The sequence below is a fragment of the Mollisia scopiformis genome, assembly GCF_001500285.1.
Source record: "Mollisia scopiformis unplaced genomic scaffold LY89scaffold_28, whole genome shotgun sequence".
Lineage (NCBI taxonomy): Eukaryota > Fungi > Ascomycota > Leotiomycetes > Helotiales > Mollisiaceae > Mollisia > Mollisia scopiformis.
Window position 1 is genome coordinate 629,579 of NW_017263608.1, and position 19,165 is coordinate 648,743.

The 19,165-nt window shown below is 47.5% G+C and overlaps 10 protein-coding genes across 10 annotated transcripts; 4 read left to right on the plus strand and 6 right to left on the minus strand.

Moving 5' to 3' along the window:
* Positions 1–748: 748 nt before the first annotated feature.
* On the plus strand, positions 749–1,890 carry LY89DRAFT_276909 (uncharacterized protein). Its single transcript, XM_018206422.1, has 4 exons — positions 749–1,159; positions 1,210–1,314; positions 1,369–1,757; positions 1,831–1,890. The coding sequence occupies exons 1-3, from the start codon at positions 932–934 to the stop codon at positions 1,675–1,677; spliced, it is 642 nt and encodes a 213-aa protein (XP_018064122.1). The 5' UTR covers positions 749–931; the 3' UTR covers positions 1,678–1,757; positions 1,831–1,890.
* On the plus strand, positions 1,797–2,288 carry LY89DRAFT_740839 (uncharacterized protein; the record flags this gene model as incomplete). The annotated part of the gene is made up of 1 exon (XM_018220644.1): positions 1,797–2,288. The coding sequence occupies one exon, from the start codon at positions 1,797–1,799 to the stop codon at positions 2,286–2,288; it is 492 nt and encodes a 163-aa protein (XP_018064123.1).
* A 518-nt stretch (positions 2,289–2,806) lies between these two features.
* LY89DRAFT_657263 (alpha/beta-hydrolase) lies at positions 2,807–4,709 on the minus strand (the record flags this gene model as incomplete). Its single annotated transcript, XM_018212421.1, has 3 exons — positions 2,807–3,966; positions 4,014–4,505; positions 4,557–4,709. The coding sequence occupies 3 exons, from the start codon at positions 4,707–4,709 to the stop codon at positions 2,878–2,880; spliced, it is 1,734 nt and encodes a 577-aa protein (XP_018064124.1). The 3' UTR covers positions 2,807–2,877.
* A 718-nt stretch (positions 4,710–5,427) lies between these two features.
* On the minus strand, positions 5,428–6,929 carry LY89DRAFT_276931 (uncharacterized protein). Its single transcript, XM_018206423.1, has 2 exons — positions 6,352–6,929; positions 5,428–6,188 (listed from the first exon to the last, which is right to left on the minus strand). The coding sequence occupies exons 1-2, from the start codon at positions 6,604–6,606 to the stop codon at positions 5,880–5,882; spliced, it is 564 nt and encodes a 187-aa protein (XP_018064125.1). The 5' UTR covers positions 6,607–6,929; the 3' UTR covers positions 5,428–5,879.
* Positions 6,930–7,252: 323 nt separating this feature from the next.
* Positions 7,253–8,008, minus strand: LY89DRAFT_597549 (uncharacterized protein; the record flags this gene model as incomplete). Its single annotated transcript, XM_018209983.1, has 2 exons — positions 7,253–7,573; positions 7,691–8,008. Coding segments are annotated over 2 exons (639 nt in total), but the record flags the coding sequence as incomplete, so codon positions are not given.
* An 813-nt stretch (positions 8,009–8,821) lies between these two features.
* LY89DRAFT_628037 (uncharacterized protein) lies at positions 8,822–9,620 on the plus strand. The gene is made up of 2 exons (XM_018211167.1): positions 8,822–9,255; positions 9,303–9,620. Exons 1-2 carry the CDS (start codon positions 9,061–9,063, stop codon positions 9,567–9,569), a joined length of 462 nt encoding a protein of 153 aa, XP_018064127.1. The 5' UTR covers positions 8,822–9,060; the 3' UTR covers positions 9,570–9,620.
* A 612-nt stretch (positions 9,621–10,232) lies between these two features.
* LY89DRAFT_740843 (chlorogenic acid esterase precursor) lies at positions 10,233–11,940 on the minus strand (the record flags this gene model as incomplete). The annotated part of the gene is made up of 4 exons (XM_018220645.1): positions 10,233–10,611; positions 10,666–10,799; positions 10,857–11,363; positions 11,410–11,940. 4 exons carry the CDS (start codon positions 11,938–11,940, stop codon positions 10,233–10,235), a joined length of 1,551 nt encoding a protein of 516 aa, XP_018064128.1.
* A 742-nt stretch (positions 11,941–12,682) lies between these two features.
* LY89DRAFT_657273 (WSC-domain-containing protein) lies at positions 12,683–15,275 on the minus strand. The gene is made up of 5 exons (XM_018212422.1): positions 14,592–15,275; positions 14,226–14,543; positions 13,614–14,180; positions 13,289–13,561; positions 12,683–13,237 (listed from the first exon to the last, which is right to left on the minus strand). The coding sequence occupies exons 1-5, from the start codon at positions 15,162–15,164 to the stop codon at positions 12,980–12,982; spliced, it is 1,989 nt and encodes a 662-aa protein (XP_018064129.1). The 5' UTR covers positions 15,165–15,275; the 3' UTR covers positions 12,683–12,979.
* A 1,419-nt stretch (positions 15,276–16,694) lies between these two features.
* LY89DRAFT_276977 (uncharacterized protein) lies at positions 16,695–18,303 on the plus strand. Its single transcript, XM_018206424.1, has 2 exons — positions 16,695–17,443; positions 17,507–18,303. Exons 1-2 carry the CDS (start codon positions 16,786–16,788, stop codon positions 18,235–18,237), a joined length of 1,389 nt encoding a protein of 462 aa, XP_018064130.1. The 5' UTR covers positions 16,695–16,785; the 3' UTR covers positions 18,238–18,303.
* Positions 18,304–18,368: 65 nt separating this feature from the next.
* On the minus strand, positions 18,369–18,767 carry LY89DRAFT_740846 (uncharacterized protein; the record flags this gene model as incomplete). Its single annotated transcript, XM_018220646.1, has 1 exon — positions 18,369–18,767. One exon carries the CDS (start codon positions 18,765–18,767, stop codon positions 18,369–18,371), a length of 399 nt encoding a protein of 132 aa, XP_018064131.1.
* Positions 18,768–19,165: the final 398 nt, after the last annotated feature.

The window sequence follows — 19,165 nt, forward strand, 5'->3', positions numbered from 1 at the left end:
AGATCTATTATTGCCGCCACTCTCGTGGATAGTGGGAGACCGGACCACAATCGATACTTGTCTGAAGCCAGACCCTGGTCCGAAAACTTCGACTTCCCACCTCCCAAGTGTGCGGTGATTGCCAAGCCAACTTTGTTGTTGCCGCATCTCTTACAAGAATGCGAACAGCTCATGTTGTGGAATAGCTGTACCCGGTCCATGACGAAACTTCGAAAGAGATGTGGAAGCAACGTCGCAGGAAGCAAAATTTGTTCAACTCTCTTCGCTACAATTCACCAGAGACTTACGTCTCCTTATCGCTATTCGATAGTCAAAAGGACATGCATTATCCTTCCGCGACGGATCCGCAACATGGCATCAGATGATGCATTAGCGCCAGCTATCAAAATACGAACACCGCAGCACCATGGGCAGTCGTCCCGTCACTTCGAATCCTCGATTTCCAACTGAGAAGCTCTGATATTGCCAAAACAGCATCAGTAATATCTGACAGACACTGAAGCTCCGAAAGCGTGTGTCGCTTCGTGCAGTTTCTTGCTCAAAATTGAACGGACAGGCCCACATCACCCCACCTCGACTCGGTCCACGAACACTTTGGGACGAAGATAAGACATCTTTCTTCCAAGCTTGAGTCTCTTTTCTCCAATGGCAAGGACAGTCGATGATCGACCCAAGGGTAATGCCCAGAACGCACGCTCACAGACAAAATCTTCTCAAACGCTCAGGCGCCGTTCACGACTCCTGCATAAAAAGAGGGTCACTACCCACACTATCCACTCCAAACACTCCGTCGACACACAGAGGTGAAACCAAACTTCATGTCACTATCATACAAGACAATGGTTTCTGATATCTTCAAGTCGCATGCATACATAGGTAGGGCCTCTCAACCATTTTCGAAGTTTGGTTTTGAAGTACTTGCGGTGCTGGCATGAGCGTACTGTTCTGCTGTTTCTCATTCAATCGTTTATGCATTACTTATTATTCTCACCCGTCTTTCAGAAGTCACCTCATGGCGACTAGTAGAGCGCCTGAGGTGGACGTCGTTGCTGCACTATTTTTGACATTGACCTGGGTTACAACGGCTTTGAGATGCTACGTGAGGGGGTTCATGGCCAAGTCTTTCGGGATAGAGGATTGGTTTGCTATACTTGCACAGGTATGTCTATGTTTTTGATTGGATGATACTCCTGTTAACAGACGTCTCAGCTGCTGTTCACTTTAACTGCTATTTTTGTGCTTGAAGGCATTAGTCACTCCTTGGGAAAACATCTCATCGATATCTCGCTCCAGAACCTCGCGCCAGCAATGATGGCAAGTCATCTTTGCCAGTGTCCTTCAACATCCATACTGACAATATACATCCAGTACTGGTTCTCCACCGAATTAGCCTACACAATGACAACCGGCGTCCTCAAACTTTCAATCGCATTTTTCCTTCTTCGCATCGCAACCAAGAAATCCCATCGCATAATCCTCTACTCGATAATCTGTCTCGTCGCCCTTCTCACCATCGCCTACTTCCTCTTCCTAGTTTTCCAATGCAAACCCGTATCCTACTTCTGGGAGCAATTCGGCGGCGAGACCGGAATTTGTCTTGCTCCCGCCATAGTCGGAGACATGACATACACCCACTCAGGCGTCAACGCATTCTGCGACGTGATCCTCGCCCTCTGACCCATCGTCATCGTATCCCAGCTCCAGATGAACATCAGAACCAAACTCACCGTCTCAGCAATCCTCTCTTTAGGCATCTTGTATTTCCCCCCTCTCCTTTACCCTCCCCTATCCCAAACATGCTAAGAAGAAAAACCAATGCCGCAATCGCAGTAATAATTCGCATCCCCTACGTCAAAACGCTCGTCGACAACGCCTCCGACTTCCTCTTCTCCTCCACCGACGTCGTCATCTGGTCCGCCATCGAACCGGGCCTCGCCATCACAGCAGCCAACATGGCGACCCTGCGTCCACTCTTCCAAGCCTTCCTCTCCCGCACCAAACTCTGGGGCTCGACTACTGCGCGGGGGAATTCATCCGGCTACAGACACAGCAAGAGTCGGTCCCGGGGTTTCAGTAATGGTGGCAGAAAAGGGTATATCAGGAGCGGGAGTAAAGGGAATATCACGACGGATGGCGATATGGAGGGTGATGAAGTCGGGTTGAAGGATATGGTTAGTCCGACCGAGAACCCGGACGAGAAAGTCAGGAGGAGGAGCAGGAGGGTGAGATTCCGATATCATTGTCGATACAGAGGAATGGGACGGGGGAGTCGAGACGGGCGTCTGTAAATGCTGCGGCGGCGGGTTGGTGAGGCGAGGAGAAGAGGAAGGTGGAGAGGGATTCTTGGGAGGTGGTAATGTGTAGTATTTAGTCATTTCTTGACAGACACTTACTTTCTTTTGTGTTGTATATGATGTGGCTTTTACATATCTTTTTCGAGACGAGAATCTAGTTGCCTTCGTCTTCCGAATACTTCTTGTTCCATATTATCCAAGTCGAAAGGATAACGAATACGCAATCCTAGCTTGAGATTTGTACGCAAGCATTGTTCGGTAACAGTTTCCCTGAGAAACAAAAAAGGGGAGCCGAGATACAGTAGCCGATGCGCGACATGGATCCCATCGGATGAAACGCAAGAACTACGATCTCCCCTGACCGGAACACTTCCCGATCTGGAAGGCGGGGCATACAAGGTCTAGGTGGACGGCTGCTTGATAAGTTCTTAGCAAGAACTTACCTAGGTAGGTAGTTGTTTCGTGAACACGTGGGAGAAAGACATGAAAATGTTTAGATTTATTATCATTAGGATTAATTCAGTCTAGATCATTAGTACGGACAAGTAGGTATATACAAGAGTCATCATCATAAGATTCATCACTAAGCGTACAAAGCTTGCATCAACCATCCACACCGATCATTCGCAGTCGTATCTGTAATCACGCCTCCGATTCCTCCGTCTCCGATCACCATCGTGGTGCTGTTACTCTGATACAAAGGAAAGAACGGTAATCCGTCACCGTTAGGGTCTCCGCAATCGTTCATGGCGAAGTTGGTGATGTATTTCTGCAGCGTCGTTGCGACGGTCGCGTTCACCGGCAGGCCGTCATCGGAAGTAGTCGTGTCGCTGTTAAAGAACGTATATGCGATATCTTCCCCGTGAAGTCCGGGCGGGACGTTGAAGTAGTAGGCGTGTGTGAGGTTGTCGAATGCAAGGTCGAGGTACCGAGTATTGCACGTGAAAGATACTTCAGCTGTGATTAAAGATGCGCGTTCGAAGAGGGTGGTGTAGGGGTAAGTGCCGTCGTATACAGCGGGCCATAAGGTGTCGAGCATGTAGGTGATGGTGTCGTTGTCTGCAGTAGGGAAAACTGCTTCCAAGTTGGCTTCGAGGAGCGCTTCGGTGGTTAGGAATGGGGAGGTGAATTCAAGGCCTTCGTCCGAGTTGTGTCCAACCATGACATTGAGCGAGGAGTCGAACTTGCCCTCAAGTAGGAGCTTACCAGGCATAGCGGGAACGAACGTTCCATCGACAACGGGGCCAAAGGTAAATGTTCCATATGGAGCAGAGCGGGCAACAACAATGGTGTTGAGACCAGCAAGGGTGTCAAAGTCAACATCGCGGAGAGCAGCCACATCGGTAATGTTGGAGGCAATCAGAGATTGTGCTTGGGTGAGAACGGATTGGAAGGTAGCCTCCTGCTCAGCATCTCCTGGGACAGGTGGGAAACCTGGACTCTGCAGAATCGCTTGAGAGAATGGAGCTGAGCCAATGGCACCTCCGTAGGCGGTAATCTGGTGCATGATTGATCCGGCACCAGCTGATTCGCCGATGACGGTCACTCGAGTTGGGTCACCGCCGAAGAGATGGATGTTCTCTTGAACCCATTCGAATGCGAGACGTTGATCGTAAAGAGCAGCGTTTGGAATACCATCCTCGCCAGCGAATGTAGAGCCTGACAACCATCCCTGACATATATTAGTCTCTATTTGATCAATGGCTGCACAAGACGTACGAAGAGTCCAAGGCGGTAGTTCATCGCAACGTAAACCACGCCTTCACCGCCATCTTCCGTGCTGGAAGCAATCAAAGTCGCCGGATTGCCCGTGCTAGTTTTATCGCCATTGACATATCCACCTCCATAAACCCAAACAAGAACAGGAGCGGAAGTGTTCTGCGTATAGATAGACTCGGGTACAATGACATCAAGAAACAAACAATCTTCAGTCGTTCGTGGATCAGGAGCCGCCAGGCCAGAGATGGTCAAAGATGCTTCGAGTGCGTCGATTTCCTCCTCAACGTATTCCAAAGTCGCGGTGCCGTAGCCTTGTAGGTAGTATGAGGCAATCTCCTCCCAGTATGGCGATGCTTGAGCGCAGATTGATCCTTGTTGGCCATCGTTGAGCGTACGATTTATGGTCGTTGGCTTCACGGGGGCGGCGAATCGAAGGTTGCCGGTCGGAGGAGCGGCATAGCGGATATTGGAGAAGTTATAATAGTTTCCAGTCTCCAATATTTATGTTAGAGAAGACTCCAACTACGAGTTCAGGAAGCCCACGTTTATGGTAGCTTGCTGGACAACATAGCCGAGATCGACAGTTGGTAGAGCGGTCGAACTCGAAGTAGTAGAAGAAACATTAGAACTCGTTGGTGCAGCATAAAAGAACGTAGCAAAGAGAGAAGCAACGGCGACGAATGTGAGGCCAGCCATTTCGAACGAAGAGATCAAAGGAGTGGACGCTGGTTGACTGCCAGACACATGACAGGACGGGATGACCTAGACATCTTATATTTTGTTCCCCTCTTGATCCCGGAGATTTGCGCCTGAACCCTCGCACATCGTATATTAAACTCTCAATATCTACCAGGAATGTGACGCGGTTTTTCGACCGTTTCGTGCATCTCGGACGCCAATGACCTTAATTGGGTAGTCCCGCAAATCTGAACCGAGGCAACCCTCTTTCAGAACGAGCAGATTCATGCCAGATGGCGCAGCGGGACAGCTAAACTGGCTAGGTTCATGGTCAATGGAAGACGCGAAGAAGAAGCGGAAGGTTCGAATCAGAATCTGACACTTTGTGGATATCGATAGTGCGTATCATGAACGTGTGCAAGCGTGAACGACAGGTGAAAGGTCATAATATAATACTAGTGTGGGTTGGCGGGGCATGACGGATATTAGACGTGGCCCCTGAGTGAAAGCCTTCAGGGGCTGGTCTCCTCGTTATCCGATTGGTGGGATGATGGTCGCTTACCAACACCAAGTGCAAATCAAGGGTTCTTCAAGAAGAGGACACAAGCTTTTGTTGTGCTCGGAACAGTCCGCGAAAGTGTCGTGATTGAACATGTGATTCTGAATAACGAAATGTTGTCAAAATACAGTACAAGACTGAAATGGAGAAGACTTCGAGGTACAGTCTAGCTAAGAGCCTGAGACTACAGGCTAAGAGGATTCTGTTCGTATAGCAAATCCGACGAAAAGACGTTCATACTAGAAGTCGCATTGTTGAGAGAGATGATGCTACCCCTCTTGAATACGACAGCACAGCCCATATTCCGGATCGAGCCTCAAGCCCACGCGCCGATCCTCAGTATCGGCATGTAATTACCGTAAAGATTCGCGTCCAGAGGCTTATGTCGCTCGAGCTTCTGGGCAACCCCTCTATTTTTGGTTACTGTGTTCAAGCATTTGTCGACGGAAACCTCGAATTGAGCCTTTTCACGTTCATTCATGGATGAGCGTGAACCGGAGACTGATAAGTATGAGATCCTCCAAGAAGAACTCAGCAAAGACCTTTCTTGTCAGAATATGATGACCAAAACGTGCCTCCGGCCTTGGCAGTGTTTCTCGACATCTGGCAACCAAAGGAGCAGATTTCTATCAACCGTTCTTATCAATACCGCACAACTTCAGCAGGATATCTTGAAACTCTTCCCCAAAATAGACATCGCCCATATAGACCAACCAACCCTGTCCAACCTTGGCTCTGGCCACAATTGCCTCAGTCCGGTCACTATCGGGAGGTAAATCGAAAGGATCGACGTAGATTTTCTCGTCTGCTTTGGCGCCATGGACATAGACAGCTTTAGTGTGGTAATTTGAAGGCATATTTCCAAAAACAGCACGATTCTCAATGTTGCAGCCAACGTTTGGCCAGCATTCTGCTCGGGTGTAAGCTCCCATCGTCCACTGTTGAGTTAAAGTCAGTATCTTGGCCTCTGAGGGTACTGCGTATGCTTGAAGTCAAAGCTACTGCGTTAACATTAGAGAATTGTGAGAGTGGAGCAATTAAATGATTCCAATCATAAATGACCGGCAGACACTCATGATCAGAAGCACTTCAGAAACTCACAGCCAGGCCAAAAGCTTCAAAAAAAGCTTCGAATTGATCGGCGTTGGTGTTGTATGGAAAGAAGAAGCCGACCACGACAGTACCACCTGCGCGAACGTAGGATACAATCCTCTGGAGAATTTCCTCGTTCTCCTCTTTATGAATGCCATGATCGGTGATCAAAACAACACTCGGGGTTTGGACGACATTATCTATGGCTTCGCGGGCGGTTCCGACTTGGACGATTGTATCCGAACCTTCGCGGAGCTTTCTCATTACTGACCCATAGGCTTCATCTAGAGCAGAATTCCTAGGCTGAAGATCAATACGTCGATACTTCCAAATGAATCCATCTCTTGAGTCTTGGGTACCGGCGAGTCAAACTCCACGAAACACGCAAGGCGGTAGGATAGAAAAGAGAGAAGGAGAAAATAGACAGGAGAGGGGCTCATGCTCCTCCTCTATTCTCTCTGTTTGCCAGAAAGATGCAGTCGGCTTCACCTGACTAGCCAAAAATACCGCATTTGTTGATTTCTGCTGAAAAGAATCAACAAGTTGATTTCCTGAAAGGAAACTCTGTAAAGTCTGTCGAAGAAAGAAGGTACAGAGATCGGAAGGAAGATCCTTACAATAACAAACTCCAGCCAAAGGTTGAACATTGGAATTGGGACAGTGGAACTTCGCTTCAAGCTCCCTCTTCGCTACAACGCATGCAAGAATGGGACAATGAAATGGCTCTGAGAGGCTCACCTATGGCGATGTAGCGATTAAACTACCATCATGGATGTGGCACCTCCTCAATTTCTTTCGGTTCCATCTAGAACCTTCTCGCCAATGCTCAAAGAAAGAACGCACCGGAGAGATTACGTGTATGGCCACACGCTCACCAACAAGCCAATAATTCTCATCAAGCATAATCGAGTCATAGTCCACAAAACCTCATAGTAATCTCATGGGATCCCTCCTCGCCATTTACACCTCCAATATAAAGCAAATCTCCTTGACCAATCTTCGCGCCAGCCACAGCCGCTTGCGTAGGATCATTGACAGGATCAGCTGCGAAGACCGAGGACTGAATTCGTGCTCCGTCGACGGGAATGTAGAGCTTCTCCTCTGGTCGAGCTTTGTCAACATGGAGGACTTTCATACTGTATGGAGCAGAAAGCGAGGATTGCATTACCGGTGGGAGAGTGAGTGATGGATTGAACTGAAAGTTCGTTCGGTGATAGTCTCCGCGGGTCCACTGTGAGGAAGTCAGCAAAGGGAAGGATTTTGTCGAAGTCACACATATAATGCAAGGACGGTCCCAAAAGGCCTTTTCTGCCAATCTTACGCAAATTGAATGCGAGCCTGGACTTACAGGAAGTCCAAAAGAGCTAAAGAAATTCTTGAACTCGGTTGGGATGGTGAAGCCGCAGAAGGAAAGGCCCACAATAACTGTTCCCCCACCACGGGCCCAGGACACGACTTTGTCAAAGACGTGCTTGTTTTTGTTATCATGGAGATCCTGATCAGTGACGATAACGGCTCGAGGATTCTCGTTCTCGAGGAAAGTGATTGCGGAGTTGGCACTCTTGGCACGTTTGATCTCAGCGTGGTTGGAAAGTTGATCAATCAGACTCGTATAGATTTCGTCGTATGGTTCCCAGTATGCAAGGCTAAGGAGAAATATTTGTGGAAGGGTAGATGCTATTGTAGCTTTCCAAGTTGACTTTGACCGTGGTGCAATCACGAGAAAAACAATAAAGGAGAAGGAAAGATTGGTAGGCCAAACGCGAAATAAAGTGATTACGCGCTTTAGGCTAGTCCAAAAGCGGCTACAGTGCCAAACGATGTTTCCCCTCAAATTTTGGTGGTGTTTTCCAATTCTCAACGAAGAACACACACAAATAAAATGCTATAATATGATTGGCTGAGAGCTTCCTAGCGTATAAATTTCCTGCTTGCCTTAACTTCATTGATTTTAAAGAAGTGCATCGTTGAGTTTTAAATCCTGAGCATTTTTGCGACGTGCAACAAAAAATTTAAGGTTCTTAGCGCCGGCCTTACGTTTTTCCTGATTTGAAGCAGGTCAAGAGAGAGAAGAACACAACGAGAATCCCATACAAAATGGATTTTGTAACATGATTGGCTGATGAGCCACTAGCGTTGTCACTTCAGAGAAGCATCCTTTTGCGACATGCAACAAAAGATCTCGAGACAGCTCTCATTGGCTGTCCACTTTAACCTTAAATTTAACTCTAATTCCAACCACGTGAGCAAGGTATACAAACTTGTCGACTTTGGAAGGCTGCTTTGAGCAGGAAACCTCATTCTGGCATGATACAGGTATAGCTGATGCTTTTCTCAACGTGGAATTTCTTTCGATTCTTCGATTCTTGATACAAGGTAGGTAGGCAGAGAATGACGTCTTATCATGTGACTATCTGAGAACCTCCGAGCTTAGCTAGGCAAGCTTTGACAAAGACCTTCTGGCATCAAGTTGCGTTGACATTGACATCATGACATGATATTTCGAAAGGCCTTGATTTGCACTTCATACACAGTCAAATTAGTCCGAGACATTTCACGCTTCGCATCGCAAGAAACTCTCGAGCACAAACTACGTCATTGCACCGCCACATCATGACAACAAGCTGTTTGCCAGTCCTCGTCGAAATATTCAGAGCAAAATCACCGGTGACTTATTTCCACCTTCAGATCTAATATCGATTCCTTAAAACATTCAAGATGGCATCAACACTCATCAGCCTCCTCCACACTCTCCAAGCATCCTTCGCGGGGTACAACCTCTACCTAGCTTCAATCTCCATCCGCAACCTACAAAAATACGAAAGCACAGCCCAAAAGGCAGCAAAATGGTCGAACATCGCCGAAGATCAATTATGGAAGACGAGATATACCCAAGCTAGTGGCACTGTTGCTGTATTTCTCCCCTCCACCCTCAGCTTACCCATCTAACGCGTTTGCAGGTGCTTTTTTCATTCTTGAGCTCAGCATACCTTATCTTGAGCTCGAAAGGAACTTTGAAAAGCCTGGCTGTTGCAAGTGTCAATGTCGCAGCTTTAGCAGCGGCTTGGCAGCACGTGGGCAATTTCTGGAAGCGGAAGGCGAAAATTCCGTTGCCGAAGACAGGAGAGTACAATGAGGCGATTGGGAAGACGCAGGAGGTTCATCTCAATATGACTTACCTTATGGGGAGTTGGATTGCGCTGGGGGTACTTGGATTGGTCATGTGATTCACTTATGGTAAGAGAACAGGATATTTCGGACTCCATAGGGTCAGGGGGGTTAGGGGGGGTTGGGAAAAGCGATTATTGTAGCTATGGAGTCTTGCACCAAATCGAAAGTCTTGCATATAGCGTGTGGCCTAGCTTGGATGCCCATTGTTTCCTCAAGTTGACAGTGGATTACAGCACCAAATGACTTCAAACTTCACATCGAAGTTCGAACTCTATCGCTGTTTTAACATAGCTAAATCCAGTTGCCCTCCACTGAAAGAATAGATAGTTTGAGCTAAGCTTAAATTACTAGAGAACTCGGTAACGTCGCATTTCTGACTAATTGCCCACTCGTCACGAAGATCCTGACAGAGGAAAGAGTCCTCCCTATTCTCTTTTAACCCTCGTCCATATTCTCATCGCGTGTATCATGCACATTACTTTTATCACCGAAATAATCACCGTTTTTTATCCGTTCCAGTTTTCGGCTACATAGATTCTAGCTGTAGTACACGTCATGCATCAAATCTCCGGGACGAAAAGGGGGGTTACAGCCAGTTGTCGTTGGTTCTTCATTGAGTCAGAAGTTTACCTTAAACTCTCATTCCATTTATAACTTATGGCCAGCTTTCGAATGGGTCACTAAGCCAGAAGCCATTGTTATAAATTGAATAGAAAGTTTTACAAGGGAGGTACACCACCTGCCATAGCCGTTCCTTCACTCGTACAAAGACTAGGAAACATGCTGTTAGGGAGGAGTTGTGTCACCAAATCTTCCCTTCCAAACTCTATGACCGAGCCGTCGGGGCTCCATACAGGCCAACCTTGCGCGGGCGGTCCATTTTCAGGGTCCGTCATGAACGCCAACCACAAGTCCTGCATCACTACCGACACAGCTTCTTCAAATGCCGACGATGGACCATGGGTGATGCCATATGTTCCCATTACCAACGGGAGCTCGGAACTGTGGTATGCGTCTTCCCAGGATTGTGGCGAGATGTTGGTGAAGTTGCCAGCATAGTAGTATCGATATGTTGTGGCATTGTGTGGATACCGCAGTCTAGATCGTTGGGTCAGCGTTGAGTTCAAGGTTGAGTCATGGAAAAACATATACATGGCTGATTGTTCTGCTGCGCAGAGAATGGACAGCGTGATTGTATTCGCATTTGTGTAGTTTTCTGCTGTGCCATTTTCAAACCAGACCCCCAGAGATCCACCTTCGTTATTGTTAGATCCAAAAATAGTAGGCTGAGTTATTTCGTCAGTCATTTCTACCAATATGAGAAGCAGTAGAGGATTACTTACCATTTTGGCAGTCATCCCCTCATTGAACAGTTGAGTGTAATTTGCAAAAACAGTTTTATTATCAGCGATTGCTCCAAACGAGAGAGTTGGTGTGCCTGTATAACTCGTAAGGAAGCCCTCGATAGTATCTGCACTGACGTTACGCATGCAAGCCAACTCCGCCGTAGCTGACAGATTACCACAGCCGAGATGTCCAGCTAGCAGAGTGAAATCTGTATAAAGGCCAGACGTGGAAGGTGATACAGCAAACGAAATTGGTAACGCAGTCCCCGAGTCACAGATCACGCCAGCGACGATAGGATCATCGGGATGAGCAAACTGGTAGTAATTAACAGACTCGGCACCTGCTGACTGACCCCAAATTGTAATTCGAGAAGGGTCACCACCAAAGCTGGCGATGTTTGCCTGGACCCATTCTACGGCAAGGCGCTGATCTAGAAGTCCAAGGTTTTGCTCAGTTTGATTCAGGCCAGCGCATTGGGAAAGCCAAAGACGTTGACTCGATAACTGAAATAATGTTAATACCGAAAACATGCACATGGAAGCGAAGTACAAACTTGAAAACAACTGCAATATGACTTTGACTCCTCTCAACCCATCGCGTTGGAATCTGATAGTTGATAGCCATCCCACCAGTTGACAGTCCTCCCCCATAGAAAAACATTATAACCGGTAAATCTGCGTTACTCGGAGTCGTAGCCGGCTTCCAAACGCTCAAGCGGAGACAATCCTCTGAGGTTGGACCATAAATGAGAAAGTCACGCGAATCCACAGTATACACATTGGGATCTGACTGCGCTGTAGCGATTACCTGGGGACAAGAAGGGCCAAAATATGTGGCATCAATGACGCCGACTGGGGACTTTGGCACTGGGGGCGCCCATCGAAGTTGTCCCACCGGAGGCTCCGCGTACGGGATTCCAAGGAATTGGGCAACGTTGGGATTGGATCCGTTGATCAAGCCGTAGACAGTCCCTACGGTAGTATCAACCGTTAGGGAAACAGCGTTGGTAGAGGTATAAAAAAGTGATGCAGTGAAGAGAAGCGGTCCGATGATTGGGGGCAAAGAACTTGATAGCATCATGTTCGTAAATTTACTGATGGATCTGAGATGTGAAAGAAATAGACAGACATTGTCCGAGCAGCCGCTTTATACGATTCTCGCTCAACGATCTCTAATACCCCATCTTTGCGGCACTTCTCCACAAGTTCATCCATCGAGCTAGTCGGGACAATATTAGCATGTCTTCGTGAAGATCCTTGCAGTGATGTAGGAAATTATGCAGTAGCGTCGGATGATGGTAAAGTGCGTCATCATTGACAAGACTTTGCTCTGGAGAATACGATTAGGAAACACTTATTCTCCTGGTGAAAGGTTTGCTTTGTTGGTGCTGGTAGTGCGGGGTGAAAAGCGGGGTCGGGGCTATGCTTCCGCATTTGACTTCTTTTTCATGATGAGAATTTGAAAATATCTAGAAGTCTAGCACTATCTTCTGACAATTTTTGAAGCTGGTTTAAACTATGGCAAAAGCTGGTAGCTCAAAATCATTGCATTAACGCCTCCGGGGGATTGCAGCCAAAGCCACTAAGGTTTCCCGCTCCACCTCTTGATAGCAATCATAAAACACAAAACAACTTAGTCCCGAATTTAGATCCTCGAAATATTATAAATGTGAGAAGAATTTCACAGGTTTTGGTCTTTCTTTGTCATACTTTTGCTCTGTGCGTCCTCGGAATTTCCGCGGAAAGTCAACGATTTTGTTCAACCACATTTTCTATGTCCCATTGATCACACTTCGCGCGACTTCCGAGGAGTCATCTACGATCTCCGAGTGAATATTCCAATAGCTACTGCATTATCGCGTCCTTGACGAAGTTAATTGTTGAATGTAATTGAGTATCTTCTCCATTAGACTAAATCCAGCTAACTGCTCATCAGCCTCGGATATGTCCCGACTGTCTTCTAAAGAATGTCAGGCCTACGCAATTCAGAACCCTCCGCACGTAGTTCATGCCAAGGAAAAAGTACTTCATGCATAATAGTTACAAAGCCTATGATGAAGCTCGACAAGAGTCGAACAACACAATGCGTACTCAAAAACCTCGGCATCATCTCCGCTCCTTTACTGCGCCGTGAACGAGATGGCATCAAAATAAAATGTCCTAGCATAGCTTACAGACCCAGGGTTGATCATCCGAACATTAAACGCGATGTTCGTGTTCACCGCATCCGATGTATACGTCCCAGTGCTGTGAACCCAACCAACGCCTTCTCTTACCACAACTTCCGACATGATGTCGAGAATTTGTGTCTGGTCTGTGGTTGAGATATAATATACAGCATCAAATACGTAGGCAATCGTGTTGGTGTATTTGGTCCACTGTCGTTCACGTTAATGCCATCTTTGTAGAGAGGGGAGGAGAGGACTTACGGCACTCAATGTGTAGGTCGTGCTGGGACACAAATTAACATCTTGGTAGAACCAGCTTTGTATGTTCGGTCCATATGTATATGTGATCGAAGCTTGTTGAGAACCATCGACAGAAGGGTTAGAAGCTGTGCTTGGAGCCTGGAAGTTATAGGTGACGAAGTTGGGTTGCGGGTTGTATATCTGCCATGGGACCTTTGCAGAGTTGGTCTCTTCGAAGCTGGGGTCTAGGAGGGGTGTTTTGCATGACCAGGCTGCGGAAGTTGTCGACGTGGTCTGTATTTCGTTAGTGGAACATTCTTGGGGACAAAGTGATGGGTCTTCTTACCGATGATGAGGATACGACAGATGAAGAGCTGGCAGCAGCGGATGATGATGTAGCGGCAGACGAAGAGACGCTCGAGGATGTCACTGAAGTTATAAAGGAACTGCTCACAGATGTGGAGTAGAGGGTCGAGGATAGGCTCGAGCTAGAGACAATAGTCGAGGAGGCCGAGGAGCTCACAATGACGCTCGAACTGGGCATCGAACTGGACGATGAGCTGAGTAGAGAGCTACTTGATGAAAGCTGGCTGGAAGAGCTGGAAGAGCTGGAAGAGCTGGAAAGCTGCGATGAGCTGGCGAGAGAGGAGGACGTAGGGGTAAACAAAACTGATGTTGATGTGCTGGAGACACCCAGGCTCGAAGTAGATGTAATCGATGAAAGCAGCGAAGAGCTTGATAGGGTGCTGCTAGTACTCGAGAGTTGAGTTGATGATGTAACAGTTCCGTAATTGTACATGTTCAACCTGTTTGAGCCTCCACAGAGCTCGGTACTATCACCCGCGCAAGGGAAATTACAATCCGTAGGGGCAGCAGGGACACTCCCAGCATTGATAGAATTCCCGCAATAGCACTACATCTGTCAGTTTATGAAGTCAACCTACAGACGATCTCATACCTCTCTGCCGTATTCGACACCGAACCAAGTGTATCCTTTACAAACACCAGCACACTGTTCCACAGTCATGTCATCATCGTCAAAGGTAGACATGCTAAGTGCTCGGATACCCACTGCTTCGGTGTAGCAACCGACTTCAGTGAAATTGTTGGAGACGGACGATGCTAAGATGGAGGATAAGGTTGTGTTTGACCACTGATATAAGTTTAATCGCCAGTCACCTCCGCAGAGCTCTGAAGAATTACCCTTGCAAGCATACTTGCAGTCAGTAGAGGGAGCTGGAACACTTCCAGGCTTAAGTGAGTTTCCACAATAGCACTGTTAGATGTCAGTCAAGATAATTCACAGGAATACGTTGACATATACCTCATCATAGTATTCGACTCCGAACATAGAGTAACCATGGCTACCACAGACTGTACCACATTGCTCAACAGTCATCGTGTCATCGACGACCGTGAGACTAGTCAGAGCACGAGAATCGCTTGGCTCAGTATAGCAGCCAAGCGTGGAGTATGTCGAAAGGGTTTGCGTAGTTGTAGACCCAAGTGAAGCTGCTTTCGTATACATGTTGAGTCTGTTGCCGGCACCACAGAATTCTCCTGCATCCCCCGGGCATGGAAAGCTGCAATCGGTCTCGGGAGCAGATACACTTCCTGGCATGATCGAGTTTCCGCAATAGCACTCTCGCCCATACTCGACACCGAAACGAGAGAAAGTGCTACAAGCTGCTGCACACTTCTCCACCGTCATCAGGTCGTCAAAATATGCATCGCCCGTAAGGGCACGCATGTTCGTTGCCTCAGTATAGCATCCTCCATAATTGTAGCCAGTGATATTAACATCGGATCGTGGAGTCAGTTGCAGAACAGGTGTAGCATTGGCTGCAATAGCCGAAAGGAAGACAAAATTGGCGATGGTAAAGACCGTGGGTTGCATTTTTGCAATTGGAAACGAGAGACTTGAGAGACTTGGAAAGAAGGAAATTCTCGATATGCCAAAATCTACCTACACATAGCTTTATGTATTCAACTTCTCGGTCTTCCCGACAACTATTCTCTCCCTGAGCTATCGACGGGTAAACAATATTGACAGTTCAACGACGCGGTGTCGAGATGCCATCACAGCCACTGGATTTTATTGGGCTCAAGCCTCTTGCGAGCCCCATAGCTCCTTCGAGGTGGATTGGGGCGTCCATTTGGAGTATCGTGAATCAATGTGGCTTGGAAAAGGGACGTGAAAAGAAGACCGGTTTCGGCAACACCCCTATTTCCGACAGAGAGCTAATCCTAAATTAGAGCTTCCCCACATAGCTGCGGAAAGTGCACGAATGAGAGAATTCGCAAGCTCGCTTATAAAAGCAGGGGAGGCTTCTAGACTCGCTAATTTGTTCTCTTTTTCACGCCGACGACACAGCTGAAAATCGCGGCCCAGAACCGCGGAGCAGAATCAGGGAGATTGCTGTCTTATATTCTCAGTTGTTGTCATGCACCCAGTGCATGAATTGTGAAACAATTCTTTTATCAGATGGGACAGAGATTCCGACTTTGGGAAATGCAAGTGCTTGGCATCTCTTCGCTACACATTTTCCTCTCCTACTCCTGCTGAACGTTTGTCATCTCGTTCCGTTTTGACTCACTGCTCGACTAAAAAAAAAACAACTCAGAAACACGATAAAACTCGCAGGGATGAGGATCGTTTGCACGGTTGTCGGCACGTATTTCGTGCTGAGATTCTTGATCTATCGTTCGACCATCATTGCGCCCTGCATAATGTCCTCCTGGCTGACATGCTTGAAAATAGTCATACAGTATAAGAGGTCTGTCCGATTGACAGTACTTTCAAATTCGAAAACGAAAAATTTGACACGAATGCGACTGGCAAAGTCTCTTCCATCAACAGTCTTGGCATGTGCCTCTCTGTTCATCTTGTCGTGATCGCAAGCACCTACTGCTTCTTCTTGAATAGTTGGTGAGTGTTCTTCAACTTCACAACCTTCGGGTTTCTTGATTCAGACCTTCTTTGAGGAAGTCGGCATTTACTTTTCCATTTCCCCACCTCTCCTTTCCAAAATAACTGGAAGTGACATAGGCATACTTACTTGTTGGCTCCGGAGATAGATATCGTCACCCGATGGCGACAATAACATATATATTATATCACTGGCGCACATTAGTTCACACACATCACCACGCTTTTGCATTGACAGAAACATCATAGAAGACCACTGCTAAATTTGGGTTTGTCACAATCTCTTCTCTCAATCGATCGTCAACCGGCAATCAATCAACTAGTTAGTTGCTAGGATCGGTTTTAGGTTGTTATCTACCTCTCAAGTAGGAATTCTTCTTGTAAACATAATAAATACTTTCTGAAAATGGCCGAATGGACAATGGCGAGCCAGCCCTTACTTGATGGCCTGCAGATCATGTGATAAGTTTGCACTGTTACAGAAGACTAATACCCATCGAGCTAGAACATATATTTCCTTCACTACACTTGAGAACAGCTCCAGATCGCTTTCTCAATCTACATATCCTACCACGCGATATCTAGTAAGATGGACGATGACGAGATTCTGTATATCAACACTATGATGCATTCTACACTTTGGTTGGCCAAATGTCGCCATCAAATTCCAGCCTGGGTTTCTGAGTTCCACCCTCAAAAGCTACCTTGCAAACTACTTCATGACACAAACAAGCACGACCGTCACGGCTCATATAACTGGCTAGTACAGGTTGTGTTTGAGAATGCCGAGGAGTGGATAGTCCGATTTCCTAAAGGGACCAAAGTCAGATACCCCGATGAGAAAGTCGAGGCTGAAGTATCAACACTGAAACTTATACGAGACAAGACAGATATTCCTGTTCCCGAGGTCAAAGCCTGGGGTGTGGCTGAGGACAACATACTTGGGCTAGGCTCGTTCATTATGATGTCAGTCATCAAAGGCACCAGCTTGGACAGCATTCTGCTCAAATCTGAACCTGGCGCCAGAGGTATGCGGCAAGACATTAGTGATGAGGTAGTGGCAATAATCTATCGCCAAGTTGCTCGATTCATGCTCCAGCTTTTCAAGCTCGACTTTGCCCGGATCGGCAGCTTGTCCGAGCCCCCGGCAGGAACAGTGGACATAGGGTACGCCGCATCAGTACATTCACGGCCTTTTACGTGGAGGGCACACGAAATGTTAGTTCTCTGTGGAGTTGACACATACTGTACGTTCCATAAACCCGCTTTTGCTTTCCCGCTAGCTGATACTAATCAGCAACGCTTCCCAGGCCCAAAATCTGCAACGTTTTCGTCTACTACAGACTACTTCACCCATGTCGCCGACGGAGACCTTCAACAGTTGCACCAGCAACGAAATGCGGTCGACAACGAATCAGATGCGCGAAACAAGCTCATCTGCTCGGAAACACTTAAGTCTCTTATCCCGCGCCATGTGTTCGCGAAGTACGACAAAGGGCCGTTCAAACTCATCTGCGACGATTTTGGCCCATCAAACATGATTGTAGACAATGATCGGGACTTGAATATTGTCGGTGTCATTGATTGGGAATGGTCGTATGCTGGGCCTTGTCAGCTCTTCAGCTCTCCTCCTCGATGGCTACTCCTGCAATCCCCAAACGAGTGGGGACGAGACGATGAAGAGGTTGCCACCGGGTATGAAAAGGCCTTGCAAGTGTTCCTAGAGGTCTTGGAGGAAGAGGAGCGAAGTACTCTCCAAGATATGCCATCGACTGAGAGGCTGTCAGCTCTCATGAGAGAGTGCAACGAAGATGGGCACAATTGGTTTCACTGCATAATGCGCGACGGTTTCAATGGTCCTGATAGGTTCGTGTGGCAACAGCTCAAAGCTGCAACGCCAGACTTTGACCAGCTTGCTAGCGCAGTCTCAGAAGAGATGATCACTGCGTTCATCGAGGAGAAGATGGTTGCCTTAGCCGCGTACAAATTGGAAAGCGCCAAGAAGCGAAGTCTATCAGAATTAGTGGATGTCCCTCTCTGATCATTACCGTGACGATTATCATCATTCTCTGTCGGTGAAGGAAATCTCATGGACGACTATTATTGCATTCAACTTCCTGCTCAACACTAATTGTACACTCTCAACCCCAAACGTCCCACAACCACCGCGCCTCAGTAACGATAGACTGGGCGATGAGCAGGATTACCTGGTATCGAGTCCGTCAGAGGGTCAAATACTTGCACGTAGTCGAGATGTGTCCACTTCGTGATCTCGGCTTCCTCCTCAGCATCTGCATTGCCTCCCCTTTCTTGTACCTCCCCATTTTCATCAACCTTTGCCATTAAGACCCGGAAGCGAAGAGGCTGTGTCCAACAATGTGCGTCGTCCACCGAACTCGCACTCTGAGGCTGGCCCTGAGACCCGCTTTCTCCTCCCCTCGTCTTTCTCCATAGACCCTCGCTTCCCTCTTTATGCCGACTCAAGTACGGCAGCCAGGAATATTTAAATTCGTTGCCAGTCGGATCATAATGAACAAGCCAGAGTGTAAAAATCATGAAGTCTGCGTTCATGTCCACGTCTTCGAAGGGCAAGGGCAGGACTTATTGGCCCGTTGTCCACAATCGAGATGCCCCATTTTCGAGATACCCCATTGCCTTGGTCAGCTTCAGGTACTTCTCGTTCTTCTTCCCTAGCAGGTCAAGGGATCTCTGTGCAACGCCAGCAGTAGGCAAAGTAATGGCACCAGTCTCGGGGTTCGTGTAAGTGAAGAGGTGATCGTAGTAGTCGGCAATCCCTCTAGACAACTTTGGGAAAACGTGCGGCGGTCTACGTGTCCACGGCACCTTCGATTCCTTCTTTTTGATTTGTACAGATTGGGCATTGTCTGCCTGGCCCGCCCGGGTATCCTGATCTGCTTCACCCTCCATCTCAGCTGCTGTTCTCTTCTTGGCCTTCTCAGCCTTCAATC

Coding starts and splice junctions, on each gene's coding strand:
- LY89DRAFT_276909 (XM_018206422.1), top strand. CDS start 932: ATGAGCGTACTGTTCTGCTGTTTCTCATTCAATCGTTTATGCATTACT. Junction 1,160..1,209: donor GGTTTGCTATACTTGCACAG/GTATGTCTATGT, acceptor CAGACGTCTCAG/CTGCTGTTCACTTTAACTGC. Junction 1,315..1,368: donor ACCTCGCGCCAGCAATGATG/GCAAGTCATCTT, acceptor ATATACATCCAG/TACTGGTTCTCCACCGAATT.
- LY89DRAFT_276931 (XM_018206423.1), bottom strand. CDS start 6,606: ATGAGAAAGCTCCGCGAAGGTTCGGATACAATCGTCCAAGTCGGAACC. Junction 6,189..6,351: donor TTGAAGCTTTTGGCCTGGCT/GTGAGTTTCTGA, acceptor TTAACTCAACAG/TGGACGATGGGAGCTTACAC.
- LY89DRAFT_628037 (XM_018211167.1), top strand. CDS start 9,061: ATGGCATCAACACTCATCAGCCTCCTCCACACTCTCCAAGCATCCTTC. Junction 9,256..9,302: donor AAGCTAGTGGCACTGTTGCT/GTATTTCTCCCC, acceptor ACGCGTTTGCAG/GTGCTTTTTTCATTCTTGAG.
- LY89DRAFT_657273 (XM_018212422.1), bottom strand. CDS start 15,164: ATGCAACCCACGGTCTTTACCATCGCCAATTTTGTCTTCCTTTCGGCT. Junction 14,544..14,591: donor GAGTCGAATACTATGATGAG/GTATATGTCAAC, acceptor GACATCTAACAG/TGCTATTGTGGAAACTCACT. Junction 13,562..13,613: donor CTGTCGTATCCTCATCATCG/GTAAGAAGACCC, acceptor AACGAAATACAG/ACCACGTCGACAACTTCCGC.
- LY89DRAFT_276977 (XM_018206424.1), top strand. CDS start 16,786: ATGGACGATGACGAGATTCTGTATATCAACACTATGATGCATTCTACA. Junction 17,444..17,506: donor CTGTGGAGTTGACACATACT/GTACGTTCCATA, acceptor AACGCTTCCCAG/GCCCAAAATCTGCAACGTTT.